An 18,072-nucleotide genomic window follows, 5' to 3' on the forward strand; every position below is an offset into this window, starting at 1 on the left:
TAATGTATATATAATGGAAGAAGACTGAAAATAGCAATTTTTGTTCATTTGGAAATTAGACGCTGGAGAAAAACAAAAACGCCACTGAAAAGCAAGCCGTATTTTTCAGTTTTTATCCCTAGTTAATTTACTCCCCTGCCCCTGCTCAATTTCTATTCTGCGAGTGAGGGTTACGAGGTTCAGGTGCAGACCCGTCAGAGTCAAACTGCCGTTCCGTTCCGTTCCACACCCCCTTCCTCCTACCAGCCCCGTCCGTCCCGTCCCGTGCCGTTCCCCTCCCTCGCAGGCGCAGCTTTACTTTACTGACCCCCCCCCCCGCCCACCATCACCACCACCTCTCCTTCCGCTTCCCACCTTCCCCACCGCCTTCGGATCGCGTCGTCCTCCGGCGAAGCCTCTCGCGCACGCGCCCGCCTTCGTCCCAATCCATGCCCCGCCGCCGGTGATCGCCCCACCCCTGCCGCGTCCACCATGGGCTGCGTGCACGGCCGCCCCTCCACCTCCAGCCCCGCCGCCGCCGTATCCTCCTCCCGTCGCCGGAACCCCACTGCAGCGACTGTTTCCCAGCCGCAGCAGGAGGGGGTTTCTTCTTCTGCGTCGGCGGAGGCGGCGCCGGAGCGGGCGGCTGAGAAGGCCGAGAAGGCAGCGCAGGTGAAGAGGGAGCGGCGGTCGAGGTCGTCGCGCTCCGCGGCGGCAGCGGCGCATGCCGAGGTCCGCCTCGGGGGGAGCTTCGCAAACAAGGCGCGCGGCGAGCAGGTCGCCGCCGGCTGGCCCGCCTGGCTCTCCGCCGTCGCCGGCGAGGCCATCAACGGCTGGACTCCGCGCCGCGCCGACTCCTTCGAGAAGATCGACAAGGTGCGCCCCCTCCCCCAAGCTCTTCGGCCTCCCCAGCTTCGTGATCCATGTCGCGCGAGCGCCCCAGGATGAAAAATTGCATCTTTTTTTTCCCTCTCTCAGATCGGCCAAGGCACGTACAGCAATGTGTACAAGGCGCGGGACTCGCTGAGCGGCAAGATCGTGGCGCTGAAGAAGGTGCGGTTCGACAACCTGGAGCCCGAGAGCGTGCGGTTCATGGCCCGCGAGATCCTCATCCTCCGCCGCCTCGACCACCCCAATGTCGTCAAGCTCGATGGGCTCGTCACCTCCCGCATGTCCTGCAGCCTCTACCTTGTCTTCGACTACATGGTGCACGACCTCGCCGGCCTAGCTGCCAGCCCCGACATCAAGTTCACGCTACCCCAGGTCAGGATCCCGTCTTGCTGACACAGCATCGCATCCAGTTATGTGAAATGCGGCTGATTGAGATGTCTATGTGGGGCAGGTCAAGTGCTATGTGCATCAGTTGTTGTCAGGGCTGGAGCACTGCCACAACCGGGGAGTGCTGCATCGCGACATCAAGGGGTCAAATCTGCTTTTGGATAACAATGGTGTGCTCAAGATTGCGGATTTCGGTCTGGCGTCGCTCTTTGATCCCAACCATAAACAGCCAATGACGAGTCGGGTGGTGACACTGTGGTACCGGCCACCGGAGTTGCTGTTGGGTGCGACGGATTATGGACTTGGCGTCGACTTGTGGAGTGCTGGATGTATCCTTGCTGAGTTGCTGGCTGGAAAGCCTATTATGCCAGGACGGACTGAGGTTAGCTAAAGAATGCTTAACTATTGCCCTATATTGTGCTTGAAACACCTCCTGGTATCAACATACATCGTTTAAAGATTCTGTTTAGCATGGCTGTGAAATTTTTGTTATCAAGGAAATCACAGTTGATTCTGTTTAGCTGAGATCCTGCTGTAGTACTGTTCATATGTAGGCAAACCTTGAAATTTTCTACTTCTCATCCAAGTTATACTGGCTTTATAATTTTGTTAGATGAAATTGTTCGATGATAACTTAACCTATTCAAGGCTGTTGTCGTGCAAGCTGGCCTTGCTGATGAAAATGATAGTTCAGTTTTGAGCAAGTTCAAGTTCAGATTTAATAGTTATTCTACGAACGTACTGCAGAAGTATACCTGATTCATGGGAATAACGGAACATATCAGTCATCTGAAAACTTTGATCTGCTTTGAAATCAATCCTTAGTGCCATTTGCCACCTTTGTTACATGTTAAAATCCTGAATCCCATGCCTTTCTCCAGAGCTCGTCCACTTAAATATTGTTCACACCAAGCAATTCAATTAAATAATTTGGAAATGCAACTGTTTTGAACTGTTTTTATGTTATACATTTTAGTGATGGTCGAATGTTCGGCCGCAATTTATTTTCATCCATTGCTTCTCTCAATGTTTCTTCTTTCAATTTTGTCTGCATCTTTTAGGTGGAACAGCTGCATAAAATTTTTAAGCTATGTGGCTCCCCAACGGAAGAATATTGGAAAAAATCAAAGTTGCCTCATGCAACCATATTTAAGCCTCAGCAGCCATACAAAAGGCGAATAACGGATACATTCAAAGATTTTCCTCAATCAGCACTTCGACTGATTGAAACGCTACTTGCAATTGATCCAGCTGATCGTTTAACGGCAACTTCCGCATTAAAAAGTGATGTAAGTTGTCTTAGTTTTTATCATTCTGTTCCTACTTTTACATAAATGAAAACACAGACTTCACTTAATGGGTAAATTACCTTTGAGGATGACATTAACGATAGCATATTAATTCACCAGGAACATTTGTACCCAAAGGGTGACAGTAGTAATGATCTAATTTAACTTGTTGACCACTTTGGTTTCTCCAATCGATTTCAGAAGAGATTATGCAGCAGCTGGTTAACAGGTCAACGTTTAATGTTAGTCCTTCAAAAGAAAATGCTCAATGTTTCCAGATTTCCAGAGGGCAACAATCGTTTAATGCTTACTGGGCATGAAAGTATTTGAATTGTAGCCGCAACAACATGAATTGCTGCCTATTGTATTGATCAAGATATTGCCATTAACTAGTTGAGCCTCTTGATGCTAGAAAATCTTAGGCTTTCAGTTCAGAAAGTTCCAACTTTATTCTGTAAGCTTGAGTTCAAATTTTATTCTTCTTTAGCATACATATGATTGTTACAACCTATGCGACTAACTTATCTATGCTGTTGTGCATTGTTATTGCGAACAGCTCTTTTCAAAAGCAAGCCCCTTATTTTCACTATACATGCAGTTCTTTACAACAGAGCCTTATGCGTGTGATCCCTCTAGTTTGCCCCAATATCCACCGAGCAAAGAGATGGATGCGAAACGAAGAGATGAAGAAGCTAGACGGTTTGTGGCCCTAACTCTCCTTACAAAGTTATATCTATATTTTTCCCTGTCTTTTTCAATTCTCTGTATTGTCATCTAAGTGTGATGAGTGCTGAATGATGTGTGGCATTCAATTGTTTTTTCTTTCCCTGAGAAAGTGTATGATTTAGGGCCTATTTGGTACAGCTCCAACTCCGAGATACATGCTGGATTTAGAGTTTGTATGAAAAAATAAAGTGGTTTAAACTTTTATTTTTAGTTCAAAATAAAAACCAGATGGCTCAACTAAATACTCTCAATCCACTCACGGCTCCAAATCCAAGATTTCTTGGAGCTAGGTTTGACCAGCTCCAAAAAATCTTGGATCTGGAGTTGCCAAACGGGTCCTTAAAGTGGTCAACTTGAGCTAAGCTTGAGAGTACTTTGCCTACTTCTGCACCTTCGATGAGCAATGGAACTTGGGGCAACATTGCTCACATTGATGGCAGGGGAGGGCATAGCATGACAAAAAACATATTCAGCGTTTTAGAAAATTTTATTCCTTGTCTCAAAAGTAACTTTGGTGTACTGCAAGGGCATGTACTGATTTGTCTAAAGTGGAAGTCTTGGCTATTGTGCCAAGATTCCAGGATTTCTGGGAGCTTGTTGAGAATAATGCTTAGACATCATCATGAAATACTGCTTTCACATCATGATGAGTCATGCAACAATTTGTCTCCCTACTTTTCTTGTTGTATTTTGTCATTATATTTCCAATTATTCCCCAAAATGCAAATTTCTTATTTCTTAATCAACTGTTTCTTGACATTATGGTTGTTCATTGTCTGATATATCTTAGCTTTTGTGCTGTATAAAATGCTGTTTGGCTTATTCATTGCATGGTCAACAGCTTAAGAGCTGCTGGTGGTAGAGCTAATGGCAATGGAACAAGGAAGACAAGGATACGAGATCGGCCTAGAGCTGTTCCAGCGCCAGAGGCAAATGCTGAACTTCAAGCAAATATTGATGTATGTTGATTTAACTTCCTTACTGATTCCAGTTGCTCATTTGCTCATTTGCATGAGCTTGTTTGCATGTACTGTGTTGCATAGCATCTGTCTGAAGGGTGCTAAATTTTAATCTCTTGGCTAACACAATATTTTCTTTTTGTACAGAAAAGAAGGCTAATAACGCATGCAAATGCGAAGAGCAAGAGTGAAAAGTTCCCTCCACCACATCAGGATGGTGCGCTTGGATTTCCCTTGGGTTGTTCAAACCACATGGAACCTGCATTTGAGCCCCCAGATCCTTCTTCCTTCAGCACTGTATTTCCTTATGAGAAAGGCGCAATACCTACTTGGTCGGGACCATTGGTCGACTCTGCAGCAGGCAACCAGAAGCGGAAACACAAGTCTGGCCGCTCTTCAAAACAACCGGCAACTGCCCGGGCTAGATGATACATCATATCGTGCTTTGTGCAAAAGAAGTCTTCAATACTAAAAATATTCTTTACAGCGGTTCCTGCAAACTGGGAGATCTGATTTGGATTCAAGGGCTGCAACAATGAATTGTTTTTTCTCAGATCCATTCATGTAGGGATTTTTCCGAACTTCAGTGTATAGGCTGGAGAGGGAGTTCAATTAGTCGATTCTGTACATTAGGTTCTCTTTTCCATTCTTATAAGCAGTTATATGTCATGTTAGATTTATTCGAGTAAGGAATTGTTAATTAATCTTAGGATGTCACTCTGCAACTCACACTTGCTCTTCAGCCCAATGCTGACACTTTTACAACTTTTTTAGCATAACTGCTGTGATTGTGTGTGCTATCAGTGCGGTCTAAAGCGCGGCCGAAGGTTATATCTCCTTGAATTGGACGTGGTGATTGAATTATTGCCATTTTCATCCCGCACGTTGTGAGCATTTTGAAACAATAAAATAATATTTTTCCTGAAATTTGAAAGTTTTTCTAAAATTTTGTTTATAGTTTAAAAAGAATTTATTTTGTGTGACGAAAAATGTATTTATAAAATATTAGAATAGGTTAAGAAATTTTAAGGTTAGATAAATTCTTATTCTATTTTTTCTACATTATTCAAAAATACTTCATGGACAATCTCATCATGCATCATTTTAATCCAACTCAGTATGTACTGCTTTTCCTCAATATTTTTTTTTTAGCCTGTAGCTTCAAATCAGCATTAAGTCATAAACCTTACATCACGTTGGATTGCTAGCATGATAGTACACATGTGCGCTAAAACTAACCCAAACTAGCTCTCTTACATGTGCATGTACCTAATCGTTTTATCCACTTCCAAACAATGTCGTCCCTTTCGCCTGGCAGCCAAGGCCGGCAAACAAAGCTCGAGTTAGTATTTAATCAAGACGTATTGACATCCATTTATCCTCTTTCAATTACTAATAATTCAAAGTGGAAACCGCCGTTTAAATGGCCATAATGACAATTGAAGCCGGCTAACAGTTACTCCTCGTCGTCAGTCTCATCTTCTCACGCAGTTTCGGAGTTCAATACAACCTCAAATGCAAATCTTGATAATAACAAAGTTGTAGGTCTCGTCGAGAGCTTCGATTTGAACCTATGAAAGTCCTCTTTTGGATAATAGACCTAGGAGTTATGGCCCCCGAAATTAGTGTTGCGCAGATAAGTCTGAGTTCAAACAGTTTATCTTGTGGTGCATGTTTGAAAATTAAGATGGTGTTTTCAGAAGTTTCAATAAATATCAAAGTTGTAGGTCTTTTTTAGTACTGTAATTTAGAGTCCAAAAACGTCCATTTAGAGTCTAGACGATGGAGATATCATTCTCGAAACACATACCTACGAATTAGCATCGCACAATCAGATCATAACTTGGGCCTAGGCCATGGCCGGTTTGGATCTCACCTTGGCTCACCAGCCCGACGTCCCTAGCCCCATAAAAAGGGACCAGCACACCCTCCCCTGCCCTTTTCCCATGTCCACCAAACCCTAGCCGCTGCCCCTAACCTGCTAGGCACTGTTCGCCGTCGCGGACAGCCATGTCATCGTCGGTTGGTATCTGTGTTCCCGGTGATCCGTCTATCCAAATAACTTCATCTTTTGTTGAGATCTGACCCAGGTCGTTCCTCATCATGTTCCAAAACCGTTTGGCCAGAGGAACAAAGAAGCCATCGAGATCTCCGTCGCCACCGCCGCCGTGCCGCCGGTGCCATCCTCGTCTGCGCGAATTCTTCGTCACCGATCGTCGTAGCAAGGTGAGGACCGAACCAACCCCTTCCCCTCCTCTTTTCTTCTGTATGGATGCCATTTGTGAGCCTTAATCGAACCCCTAGCCTGGCCAAATCCCTCGCTACGTGGCCACGGCCGTCGCCGTCGCAGACAGCCGTGTGACCGCCGAATGGCATCTACGTTCTCCGACTGATCAGAGATCGGATCGCCACGCCCTTGAACCAGCACATACCCCTGGATGAACCACACGCCCTCACCAAACCGTTTGTCCATTAGAGCCCCGACGTCACCAGGATCACGATCGCTGTGCCCGCTGCCCAGTTTGGAATTCTGCACGTGCAAAGCGGGTTCAAATCTTGTTCCCCGGAGAACTAGCTCTCCAATCCACAAGTCCTTTGACCGAGACATGCCCCTTCTAGTCCTCTACATCCTCCCAAAATCGGTTTATCCAAAGCTGCAACAGAGCTCCCGTTCTCGACGTCGCAATCCCTGCTGCCCAATCCTGTACACGTTTTGCATACCTAGAATGTCAGCCACGTTCCCCGGTGAACCGGAGCTCCAATCATCGATCCCTTTGACAGAGACGTGTCCTTGATTATCCTCAACAATCCCTAAAAGTAGTTTAGCCAGAAGAGCACCGACGCCAACGATTTTGTGGTCGCTACGCCGCTGCCCCCTGTCGATTGCCTGTGGTGTGCCCTAAAGCTCTCGTTAGAGTTTTCTCGAGTTCTTTCGTTGCTGTTTAAAACTTTGGTATTTATTTCAATAAAATTATTTTTGTTCGATATAGAACTGTATATCACTGATAATGTCACCGCATATATGATGAAACTGATCCTGGCATACACGTAGAATGTATTTAGTTATTCTTTTGAAAAATCAGGTGCGACAAAATACGATTTTTCTGGCAAATTTGTTCCGGCACCACGAAATCTGAATCTATTTTGCTGTTCACTTCGTCCTGCAGCTCATCGAAGATCCACGAGTAGTCGCTGAGGCTTCCATCACTCCCAGAGCTATATGGATCACGCACCACGTCTCCTGGACCAGAGAGGTTTCGAAATAATGGTCAGATGTGTACTAGCATGACAGTTTATTGCAAAGGACATTGAAAAAATGCTGGAATTTTTTGGTCAGTTCTGTACTGGCACAGTGGCTGAGCTAAGCTATTGAATGCATTGTCTGTGAGTTAGCGCTCACTGCCACCGGCATTGCCTTCAGTTGCCCGGACTTTCTCAACCAATGTTTGGAGCAGGTGATGGTTCAGAACATCAGAATCCCTGGAACAAAATGGGCAATCGAATCATTCACCGTCAAATGATTTCAAGTATTATGTTTTGATGATTCAGTGATGGTGCCGTACTTGAATGTGAAGATGGAGTGCAGGATCTGAACGACGGCAGCGGCGAGGAACGCTGATCTGAGCGGCAGCACTTTGGACATGATCCAGAACTGGCACCTGAAGTCATCAGCTCCGAGTTTGATTACTCCAATCTCCAGCATGAATATTTCAGAATCCAGTAGAGTGCAAAGACCTAGCAAGAATTATCGTGTTACCAGATGAATATTTCAGAATCCAGTAAAGTGCAGATGCGTATTTCAGAACTGAAGTCTGAAGCCTGAATGATATTAAAAGAACTGTCTGAACTCTGAATCTCACCGAAATAAAGCTGGCCTCTGATGGCGAACGTCTGCTGGGCGCTGGTGAGCATGTAGATGAGGAACGCGATGCAGCAGTAGAAGAAAAAGGCCTTGACGAACCGGGACTCCACCAGGATGGCGTTGTGGAGGACGTAGAGCCTGTCCAGTGCAGTGAAGATGTTCGCCTGCTTCGCTCTGAACATTTCCTGCATATAACAAAGCAAGCCTGCATAAGAGAGCTACTAGTACACCACTGGGAAATTTTCTTTTAAATGGAGAAGTAGATAAAGAAACCTGAACTTGCGGTACTTAGTGGGAATTCTGGATGAGATGATCGTGAGCGTGCCGGATCTTCTCTTGCCGGACCAGGAGCTCCTCCTGCTGCTGTTGGCCGAAATACACGACCTTGTGAATCGTCTCCGTGCAATTGTCCAATACCCCAATAAACATCCTCCTACTTCGACCTTATACTGTTAAAACGCTCGATAGTATTGAGTTGTATGTACCAGCCAGTTCACCGAAAAGCATATTTCAATCGAAAAGATTGTAGCTATGCACAACATTACCTGCTTTATTCAAGTGCTTGTGCCTGGAAGCTGTAGAGAATTAGAGACCATTCAGCCCTCGCATTGCCTTCGCCTGGCCATCCAGAAGTTGCATCTGGTTCTCCAGCGACCTGCCGGCCACGCTCCCGATGTCGTCTGTGGTGCGCTGCAGGCCGTCCATCATCGACGACATGGCGTCGCCGACGGCCCTGATCACCCTCTCGACGCCCACGGCGTCCTCCCTGAGCTTGTCCATCCCGTCGCCGAGGCTCCGGTAGGACTCTTCCACCCGCGCCATGCCGGCCTCCACCGGCCACCGCGCCCCTCGTCTCGGGCAGCCCGGCCTTGAGCTCCGCCTGGGCGCCCGCGATCTCCCTGGACTGCTCGGAGATGGCTCTCGAGCGCTCCAGCACGTCGCCGATCTGGGCTCCGACGGCCTTGGACGCCGCAGTGAGGTGATCGGTCTGCTCGGCGATCGACGACAGCGAGCCGCGGAGATTCTCGGATTCTTGCAATATATGGCCTGACCTCTCCTCGATTACCTCCAGCTTCTCATGCGCGGACTTGGACGACCTTGACAGGTCGTTCACGAGCCTCTCCGTGCTGTGCTTGAACGCCTCAGCCCTGCACAAACAGATCATCAAGAACCAGTGATACAATTGCAACGTCACGCGGTCATTGAAACTGACATGCTAATCAGAGAGCTAATTAAAAAACAAGAACACGATAACTAGCGATCCCGAAGAAACAGGCAGGGACTTACTGAGTTACTGCAGTTGGTGGCACAGGGTGTTGGTCTCGAGGAAGACCTTGCCCTCGGAGTCGGTAAGGCGCTTGCGGCAGTGCACCGTCGCGGAGTGCTCGCCGCAGGGAGGCAGCGGCGGGCGGGCTGCCGGAGTCCTCCTGGAAGCAGCTGCTGAGGTGCCACGCGAGCCTGGGCTGCCGCTCCTTGACGGCCATGATGTCGGCACAGCTGGCGAACAGGCGCCCGTACGCCTCGTTCCAGCAAGTCGCCGGCCCGGCGATCCGGCGTCGCGCGTTCTCCAGCAGCCTCGCGCCCCTCGGGTCCTCCTTGGCGCGGCGTCCCTGCCGCGGCGCCCCCGTAGCTCGTCTTCTTGGACGACGAGAAGAAGATGCTCCAGGAGAAGGCATTCGTTGCAGAGCACAACAGCGCCATCAGGATCACAACAAGACGAAGGCCTGTGCTACTCATTCTGCCACTATCAATCTGCGTTCTTGATAATCTTCACCTGCATTATCATCACCAGTGTCATGAAGATCAATGCAGCTAGGCAACTAGTATCAGAGTTGTGCAGAGATCATAACTAGCCTTAAACCCTGATCATTACACGCAGACGATCGATCCCATTTTTCTCGTGTTAATAACGCGCTGAATCAAAAGCGCAAAGTTGTGAATGACATTTACTAACATATATGAACGCAGGATTACATCTAGTTACAGCCTAGCAGCTCGAATTGATTGTTCATATGGCTCCCGAAAAAACTAATGCATGCATCGAGAGAAGGTATCGAGCTCAACAGGAACTGCCTGAAAATGGTACTAGACAATTCTAACTGCTATTAGGACATACAAACGAAATCAAGTCCCCGACGTGTGCTATTAGTTAACTGTTCTTCCAGTACAACGCCACGACAGGATGACTTTCTCAGGAGAAGGCATCTGGGCAAATGACAATAGTTGACGAATGAGTTAACTGCAGGTTTCCAGACAAAAGCGTTCCAGCGTTGATGCAACAAACGAATCAAGGTCACGAGTCACAAATCACAACAGAGCGACCCATGTTATTATCGGCGAGGCTAGCTCTAACCGTGTCAACATATCGGATCAAAATGGCTGGGCTTCGATCTTGGTTGCCTGCTTGCATCCGTGCCAAAAAAAAGCCGTTCCTCGGGGTATCAGGTATACAGCAGCTGTTACATCATCTGGCAAGCCGTGCATCTTCTTTACTACGCTGCTTGGAGCTGAGGGGCAAGCTTTTCCAAATCCACAGGAATATCGAGGCCTGACTTTGTCAGGCAATTGATCATTGTAGGGATGTCCTTGACCAAAGCTTCCTCCATAGCCTGATAAATAGAGATATTTTGATATTAGACAAGTACATGTAAGTATAACAGATCCCCAAGAAAGTCAATTTACTTCCAAAATGTAATGTCATAAGGAGAACATAATTCTGCCGGGCATTACAAAAGTACCATATTCCTGATTGTGGAGAAATCAAACCAAAAATCATTTATCCCACCTTCCTATCATCTTTCTTCTGCCTCTTTATCACCTCTGTAGGCCATTCAGCTATCAGCTTTTGGAGTTCATCCTTGACAAATGGTTTCTTCTGATCAGGCAAATGCTACATGCAACCATAAATTTTCATCTGGTAAACGTCTTTCAAGGATTTTATATGCAAAATAAAAAACTGATTACTCAAATACTTTGGCATAAAGATTCAGTGGTGTTCGTGAAGAATATGTTCACATTCAAAATGCTGAAAATAGCATGAGTTCGAAATGCTTGAACAGCATAGCAAACAAAGGAAAACAGTAGGGCATTAAGAGTAAGGCATTATTTATCCAGAAGAAATCAGAAGATGCTGTTGGTATGAAGCAATTCCCATATTTTACTAAGAAAAGTCTGATGGCAATCAGTATTGTGTACCAACCTTATTAAGGAGTTTAATAATGCCAGCGGCACTTTCCAGCTTGCGTTCAAGCAGAAACCCCTGCAACAAAACAACTCATAATGAATCTGATATCAGGAACCTGAAGCAATGGATCAACAGCACCTATGTAGTTACGCTCAACAAATGGGCACAAGTGCTAACACAGACCCGTGGATCATGACGTAGTAATGCTACAGTAAGTGCTACTTAGTGCACTATTGCGACTTAACATGGCAGGTCGAAAAGCACAGATGTAAATCGGTCAGTTCAACTTCACAGGGGGAAAAACACTAGAAAGAGTAATACTGTAGTATAACAATTCCGTGTAATAATGTCGATTCTAGGAACAATTACCTTTGCACATGCAAAACCTGTTGCAAGAGTATAGTGTTTGACAGACTTGCCTCTTAGACTATTTATGTCCCAAATAGCTTGTGAATCTCCTGCAGAAGCAGAACTCTGTTACGAAAGTGTCCTTCACAGAACAGAACCATGTCATAACTCCAAAAGCAGTATAGGGAAACTTAGATTTGTCTAGCAAGCAACAGAAAATGACTATTTTATAAACAAAAAAACATTAACTTTGACAATAGCACCGCCCCCCTGGATTTTATCATGCAGGTAAGGTAACTGCCTCAGGATTGAGCCATGCCACTTGAAACAAGCAATGAAGAATCAAACTGCTTACCAACTTTGGCAGCAAATTCCATCCAAATGTCAAATGCAGTACGATGCAACTTGACGCCAGCCTTAACAAATCTTTCCGCGTATTTTGAGAGTAAATCCCATCTATCAGCGTTATAGCAGATGCTGCATAAGACAATATAAATCCATGAAATTAATATCGATAGGACCATGGAATCTTGAAAGCAAAAGAATGAACCAAGGAACACTGGAATAGAAATCAATCGTAACAAGCTTTCGAGGTTACCATTTCTACATAATTCACATTATTAGATATGACTCTCGGTCATTCAGTAGGACTCCTAGTTAACCTAGTTAATAGTCTACTAAGATAACATTTTCAGGATTTATATTTTTAAAGAAAACAAGGGCAAAGTGACTCAGAAGTCAGAACTACAGCGCTAATATACATGACTGATATGACACAGTCAAATGCAGGAACCAATTTAATATCTCTAAGACCTAAATATAATTTTTAACATTTATCTAAAAGCCCAGGTCTTGGTGTACAGTGTACTATAATATGAAAACAATAGATGAAACAATGGTATAAATTATTGAAAAGCAAAAATGACATACCTGAAAACTATATCAGCAGTGCCTGGTTGCAACGGCAAGGAATTTCTTCTAAGGACTTGCATTATGCTTTCCATTAGTTCAGTATCGTTGTGCTCTTTAGCATGTTGCTGCAAAAGAAGGGAATTGTAACCAAGTAACTTGGAAAGTGATAAGAGTTAATATAGTCAAATACCAGTAGATAATGAGCAGAACCAATGGTTGGTGTTATTCCATAAACATTATGCTTCCATAAAGCCTTCAACCCTGCATTGATGTCATAAAATGAATTAATGGGGGCAATAGGGCCCTGGGTTCAGTTAGACTTGATTTTGAAGGCAAAATGGGACATCGCCAGACAGAAACTGGCACATAAATGTTTAATATGTCTAGTTATGCAAGGCACACAACTTGAAAAGTGAAAAAACTTAAATGCTTCCAGGCAGTACATGAAAGTTAACATCTTCATGTATCTGAGATAATGTCATATATGCTTTAGCATGTCAACCTTGTATAATGCTTCCTAATGAATGAATTTGAGAAACTTGTGCCAAGATTATTTAAAGAAAAGTTAACATAATGTATCATGGCATGATGGCAGAACAAATAGATGGCATTTTTTTTCTTTTTGTTTGAATATCTATACATCATTCTTGTTTTCATTAGAATGCAATGCACAAGGTCTCCCCTAGGGAATCTAAAGCTGTACAAAAAAAAAAACATCAGAACCCTGATTCAACAGAAAACAAAAAAGTGGAAACAAGCACACGCCCCAACAGCCAAGGCAACAAATAAAGATGGATCCAAGACCTTTGTATAGGGTTCATACCATAGTCAAGGGTGCCTACGCGAGCACAAGCCTCGGTCACTTTCATACAGAGATGGTCATTGAAGTTTGCACTGATGCGAAGATTTGATAGTCTCTGCATCAACAATAAGTTTTAGTTTATGATAGCTTCTAGTGACGGAACAATATTTAGGAGAATAGAATGATACATCCTTGCCCATCTATGCCCAGAAACATCAGTTACATATTAAGAAAACTACTAAGCACTAACTATAAGGAACAGAAAAAGAATAGACACAGAAACTGTTACTTTTTAAAAGATCTTCCTGCATTACCAGCCTAAAAGTGTTTTCATATTTCAGTCAACATCACAATTCCAGACCATACACTCTCGTTCCATATGTATGTTTAAAATCATCTGTTGAGAATTTTTTCAATATGGCCAACATATAACAGAAACTCTATGTTAACTCAGCTGAATCAATGAGCATCTCTTTCTCATAGAAATAAAAAATAATCCTGAAAATCAATATTAGATGGTTTCTTGTAATCGTACTCTTATGAGTGGTGATGGAACCAACAAATGTGCATATGTTACAAACTTCAGATAATATAGGCATACAATGTATTAAGCTGGCTTTATGGTAAACAAAAGATACAAAGAACACAAGCATAGCCAGTCAGGGAAGCAAAAAGAAGCATTCTTAACGCATGGGAAAATTTTGGGGCTTACAAATACTCTTAACTTCTGCAAAATCTGAAAAAGAAGTTTGATGTCCTCCTCGTTGGAGCAGCTGCTGATCATTGACCACAACCAGGCATTTGGAGGCATAGTCTCAGCTTCAACAGATTTCAACATTTTTTGGTACAGCTCCTCTACAGCTTCTGCGGCCATCCATGACATTAGCAAATGGAAAAATGATACTGATTAAAGTATTCAATAATTCGAAGAAACAGGCTAATGAACAATATGAAATTCAATGCTTGATGGATAAATATATAAAGCATACAGAATCAATTAATTCATTTAGAAAGAAATACAAAGTAAATTCAATAAAAAAAACATCACAGATTGAATTATTGCTGTGTGAAATGACTGAATTTGTCTGCGAAAAAAAACACAAATTAAACATCTACAAGCAAAAAAACAAAATGTCAATTTCACAAATCTAGCAGAGCCAACTGGGATAAATTATCATATCATAACCTTCAAATAAGCATTAGAGTCATAATTGCATTAAAAAAAAGCATTAGAATCAGAAAAGAACTCTGCATTTCTGAATTATAGTCATGGATCACTTATATGAGAAAAGCTTAGAAAGACATTGCAAAGATTACTGGCGAGATAATAAAGAAGTAAAGAACATTGATGAATCCAGTTGGTACTTGGTAGATGGTTGGCTCATAAAGGAGATCCTTTCGGCTTTTGTTGCTAACTTAGTGCTTGTATAAAATAGGTTGCTACTTATCTCAGTACAGGGTCTAAATGCATCAACTCACGCATAGCAATAACTTTTAATCATCTCGTTAATATTGATTTAAACATCTAGTCAAGGTCTCAAGTATATTACAAGAAAGAAAAAAAAATGTTACGAATATAAAAAGAACTCTCTAAGTTGACTGGAACTGGGATTTCTATATGTGCATATATAAATGAAATAGTAAATTAAACAAAATGGTACAGCTTTGACTGATAAGGATCACAGGAACTAAAAGTAATGGCAAGATAAGTGCCGAACAGTGTCCTGAAATAACCTGTAGGATGATCAACATCACTTGCTTCTGTTGAGAAGTGAGCTGTTGCCATGTGATAGCGCACTGATTTCCCACTCCGCCACTGAGAAGTCATGGTTGGCAATAGCATTTTACCTAATTTATCAAAAAAAAAACATTTTAGTTAGCACAATTTAATCAATCCAAAATAATTTAATCAATAATGCAATGAATTGGTGTATACAGAACTAAAGAAGTGTTTCACTGCAACAGTTAAAGGTCACTTAGCTTGGCTGAGTTGCAAAGTGTTTGCAACACCTTTTTCATCTTGAAGAAAAAATGTAACATTAAATTCATAGCAACAAAAAGCCACGATTATGTGCAATCGTTACATGCTTCTATGTGAGTAACTGCCCACAAATGATAAAAAAGTTAAGACTGTTTAGAGATATAAATTATCTTCTAAGAATATAATGCAACTATGCGCATCACTTTGTTTCACTAGCTATCGAAACCATTCAGTGACAGTAGAGTGAACCAAGACAAGACAGATATAGCACTATGACTTGAATACTCAATTCACTATTAATCCCATTCTCTGTGATGGGGTTGAGGTTGTCAAAAAGATACAGATGAAATATTGAAGCAAACATATATGCAATAACATAGAGAAAAATAGTGCACCATAAAGCAACTGCTGAGTCGATCTCAGCTAAATCCTGCACGTGATTAATGAAATGCTCAGCAAACATGTCTTCCATCAACCCCAGAGTCTAAAGGAAAAAACCATTACGCGTCACCAAATCCCCAAGCACCCGCTAATTGATCATAGACAATGTCAAAACTATCACGCAAGTCATATGTGCTCGTAGCGATTCCGAGAGACGACCCACTGACGAACATCTCCATCGCCCTAAACCCTTAAACCCTCGTGAGCCACTGGGATCTCCTGATCCCCACCCTTCGGCTCTTGCCTGAGACCAGGAAAAGGCTTGACAACATCCAATTCGTGCGCGCTCATGCCCTCGAGACCGCACGGTTAGCACTTAGCACGGCACACGCACTGCGCATTCACCACCAGCTCGACGAAATGCCGCGCCACGCAAACCCGCAAGCAGCGCATTGGGGTCACCACGACCAGATGAGACATTGGGGTCACCGCGACCAGATGGATTCGAGATAAGAGAGCTCACCGGGAGACTGGGAGGAGAAGCCCCCGGTATGACGCGGAGAGGACGGCGAGGCGGGGAAGCCATCGAGACAGGGCAGGAGGACGCCCTCGGCGCCTGATGCGCACCCGAGGCGAGGGGCCGAGATTACGCTGGGGATCCCCGAGGCCGCCGGGGACGCTAGAAGGCGGCGGGCACGCGCGGCGGCGGCGGCCAGCATGGCTGCTGCTTCTCCGTGCGGCGGCCGGAGGGGGGGCAGTTGGGCTTGTCTAGATGGGCCGTGGACCGTTGTTGTTCAGGCTTCGGACTTCAGAGCACTTAGGATTTGGAGACTTGGAGACGTATGATTTGATCTGGGCACTTTTATTTGGTGGAATTTTTACATTTTAACTTTTTTTAAACATATTCTATCAAGAGACCTCTGTGAAAATAATTTCTAAAAATAGATCATTTTACATGACGCTGTGATATTTGGTGTCATGGTTGAATAGCATAGCGTCGTGACATTTGATGATATGGTAGCTATCACGTATGATCTTTTAAATTCAAAATAAAAGATTTCGTGACATTTGACGTCGTGCTACCGATCTTCTATTTTGGACTTGAAAGATTATATATGGTAGCTACCACGGCGTCAATTATCACGACGCCGTGCTATTCAACCACGACATTAAATATCATACCTTTATTAAAAGAGTCTATTTTTCGATATTGTTTTCTCATAGATCCATGCACATAAAAAGTTTTTAAAAAGAGCCAAATCCTAAAAATTTCACCTTTTATTTGTTCAATTGACTCACATTTATCTCGGCCGTATGATTTGATCAGACGGTACACATAGGTCCACGATCCACTTAGGATTTGGAGTAAGTACTCCCTTGTTAAAGAATATAAGACGTATTTTATTTTAAAAAACTCAAACTTTATAAGATTTAATAAAAAATTAATTAAATTGTATACATATTTAGTATACAAACTTTGTCACGATATATTTGTGTTTCAAAGTACTTTCAACATGATGTTGATTTTATAGCAATTACAAACATATTATAAGAAAAATTAACAATCAAAGTTTACTTTTTATGGGTTTTTCAAAAAAAAAATGTCTTACATTCTTGATCGGATAGAACGGAGGGAGTCACTTGGGGTGTGTTTGGTTCTCCAGATGGGGTTTCGTAGAGCTGCGTCATGGGGATTTTGGCTGAGCGGAAGCAATTTAAGCGGAGTCATATTTGTTAAAAAGAAGAGTGTTTGTTTGATTGTATCTGTCTAGACAATCTAAGGTAAGCTTCTATTTTATTGACTGAATCTAAGGTCGCATAACCAGATACAAAAGTTGAGATTATGATTGGTTGCTCATATAAAAATAATTTTGTAACACTGATAAGTGAATCCGCCTACATAAGCGGATGCAGGAGTCTTCATCTATCGGACTAGGCTATGGAATCGAGCTTCACTCTCAGGCCAGGCTGAAAGTGTATATTTGCATCCGCTAGATAAGACTAGAATAGTGGATACGGATAACCAAACATGCTTCTTATTGAGATTATATGCATTTACCGGACCAGACGGAGACAAATTCAAGCAACCAAAAACACCCTTGGTAGTATAAGGTGGCCAATATGCTCAACTGTAAACTTGGGGAGCTACCTCTGAAATATCTAGGTATCCCTGTCTCAGATTACCATCTAGGCATCACTGCATCTTCCGATGTCCTAGCAAAAATGAGCAAAAGGTTAGACCTATGGAAGAGTAAAAACCTAACATATGGGGACAAATTGACTCTGACAAATTCATGTATAACTAGTCTTCCCATGTATACTATGAGATTCTACCTTCTCCCAAAAGGGGTACACAAAAAAATGGACACCA

The 18,072-nt window shown here is 43.4% G+C and overlaps 2 protein-coding genes and 1 pseudogene across 3 annotated transcripts; 1 reads left to right on the plus strand and 2 right to left on the minus strand.

Annotated features, from left to right (window-relative positions):
- Positions 1 to 321: 321 nt before the first annotated feature.
- LOC133890490 (probable serine/threonine-protein kinase At1g54610) lies at positions 322 to 5,010 on the plus strand. Its single transcript, XM_062330874.1, has 7 exons — positions 322 to 855; positions 958 to 1,242; positions 1,322 to 1,639; positions 2,319 to 2,546; positions 3,145 to 3,245; positions 4,114 to 4,231; positions 4,379 to 5,010. The coding sequence occupies exons 1-7, from the start codon at positions 472 to 474 to the stop codon at positions 4,658 to 4,660; spliced, it is 1,716 nt and encodes a 571-aa protein (XP_062186858.1). The 5' UTR covers positions 322 to 471; the 3' UTR covers positions 4,661 to 5,010.
- A 2,344-nt stretch (positions 5,011 to 7,354) lies between these two features.
- On the minus strand, positions 7,355 to 9,859 carry LOC133890492 (protein GAMETE EXPRESSED 1-like; annotated as a pseudogene).
- A 304-nt stretch (positions 9,860 to 10,163) lies between these two features.
- Positions 10,164 to 16,506, minus strand: LOC133890491 (uncharacterized). Of its 2 annotated transcripts, none has more exons than XM_062330876.1 (11): positions 16,225 to 16,506; positions 15,074 to 15,187; positions 14,052 to 14,203; positions 13,361 to 13,454; positions 12,728 to 12,798; positions 12,556 to 12,662; positions 11,981 to 12,102; positions 11,647 to 11,735; positions 11,293 to 11,352; positions 10,832 to 10,983; positions 10,164 to 10,702 (listed from the first exon to the last, which is right to left on the minus strand). In XM_062330876.1, exons 1-10 carry the CDS (start codon positions 16,418 to 16,420, stop codon positions 10,870 to 10,872), a joined length of 1,119 nt encoding a protein of 372 aa, XP_062186860.1. In that variant the 5' UTR covers positions 16,421 to 16,506; the 3' UTR covers positions 10,164 to 10,702; positions 10,832 to 10,869. The 2 variants fall into 2 exon arrangements, with proteins under 2 accessions (XP_062186860.1, XP_062186859.1); XM_062330875.1 differs by having other exon boundaries at positions 10,879 to 10,983; positions 16,225 to 16,503.
- Positions 16,507 to 18,072: the final 1,566 nt, after the last annotated feature.

This window comes from Phragmites australis, chromosome 14 (assembly GCF_958298935.1).
Source record: "Phragmites australis chromosome 14, lpPhrAust1.1, whole genome shotgun sequence".
Lineage (NCBI taxonomy): Eukaryota > Viridiplantae > Streptophyta > Magnoliopsida > Poales > Poaceae > Phragmites > Phragmites australis.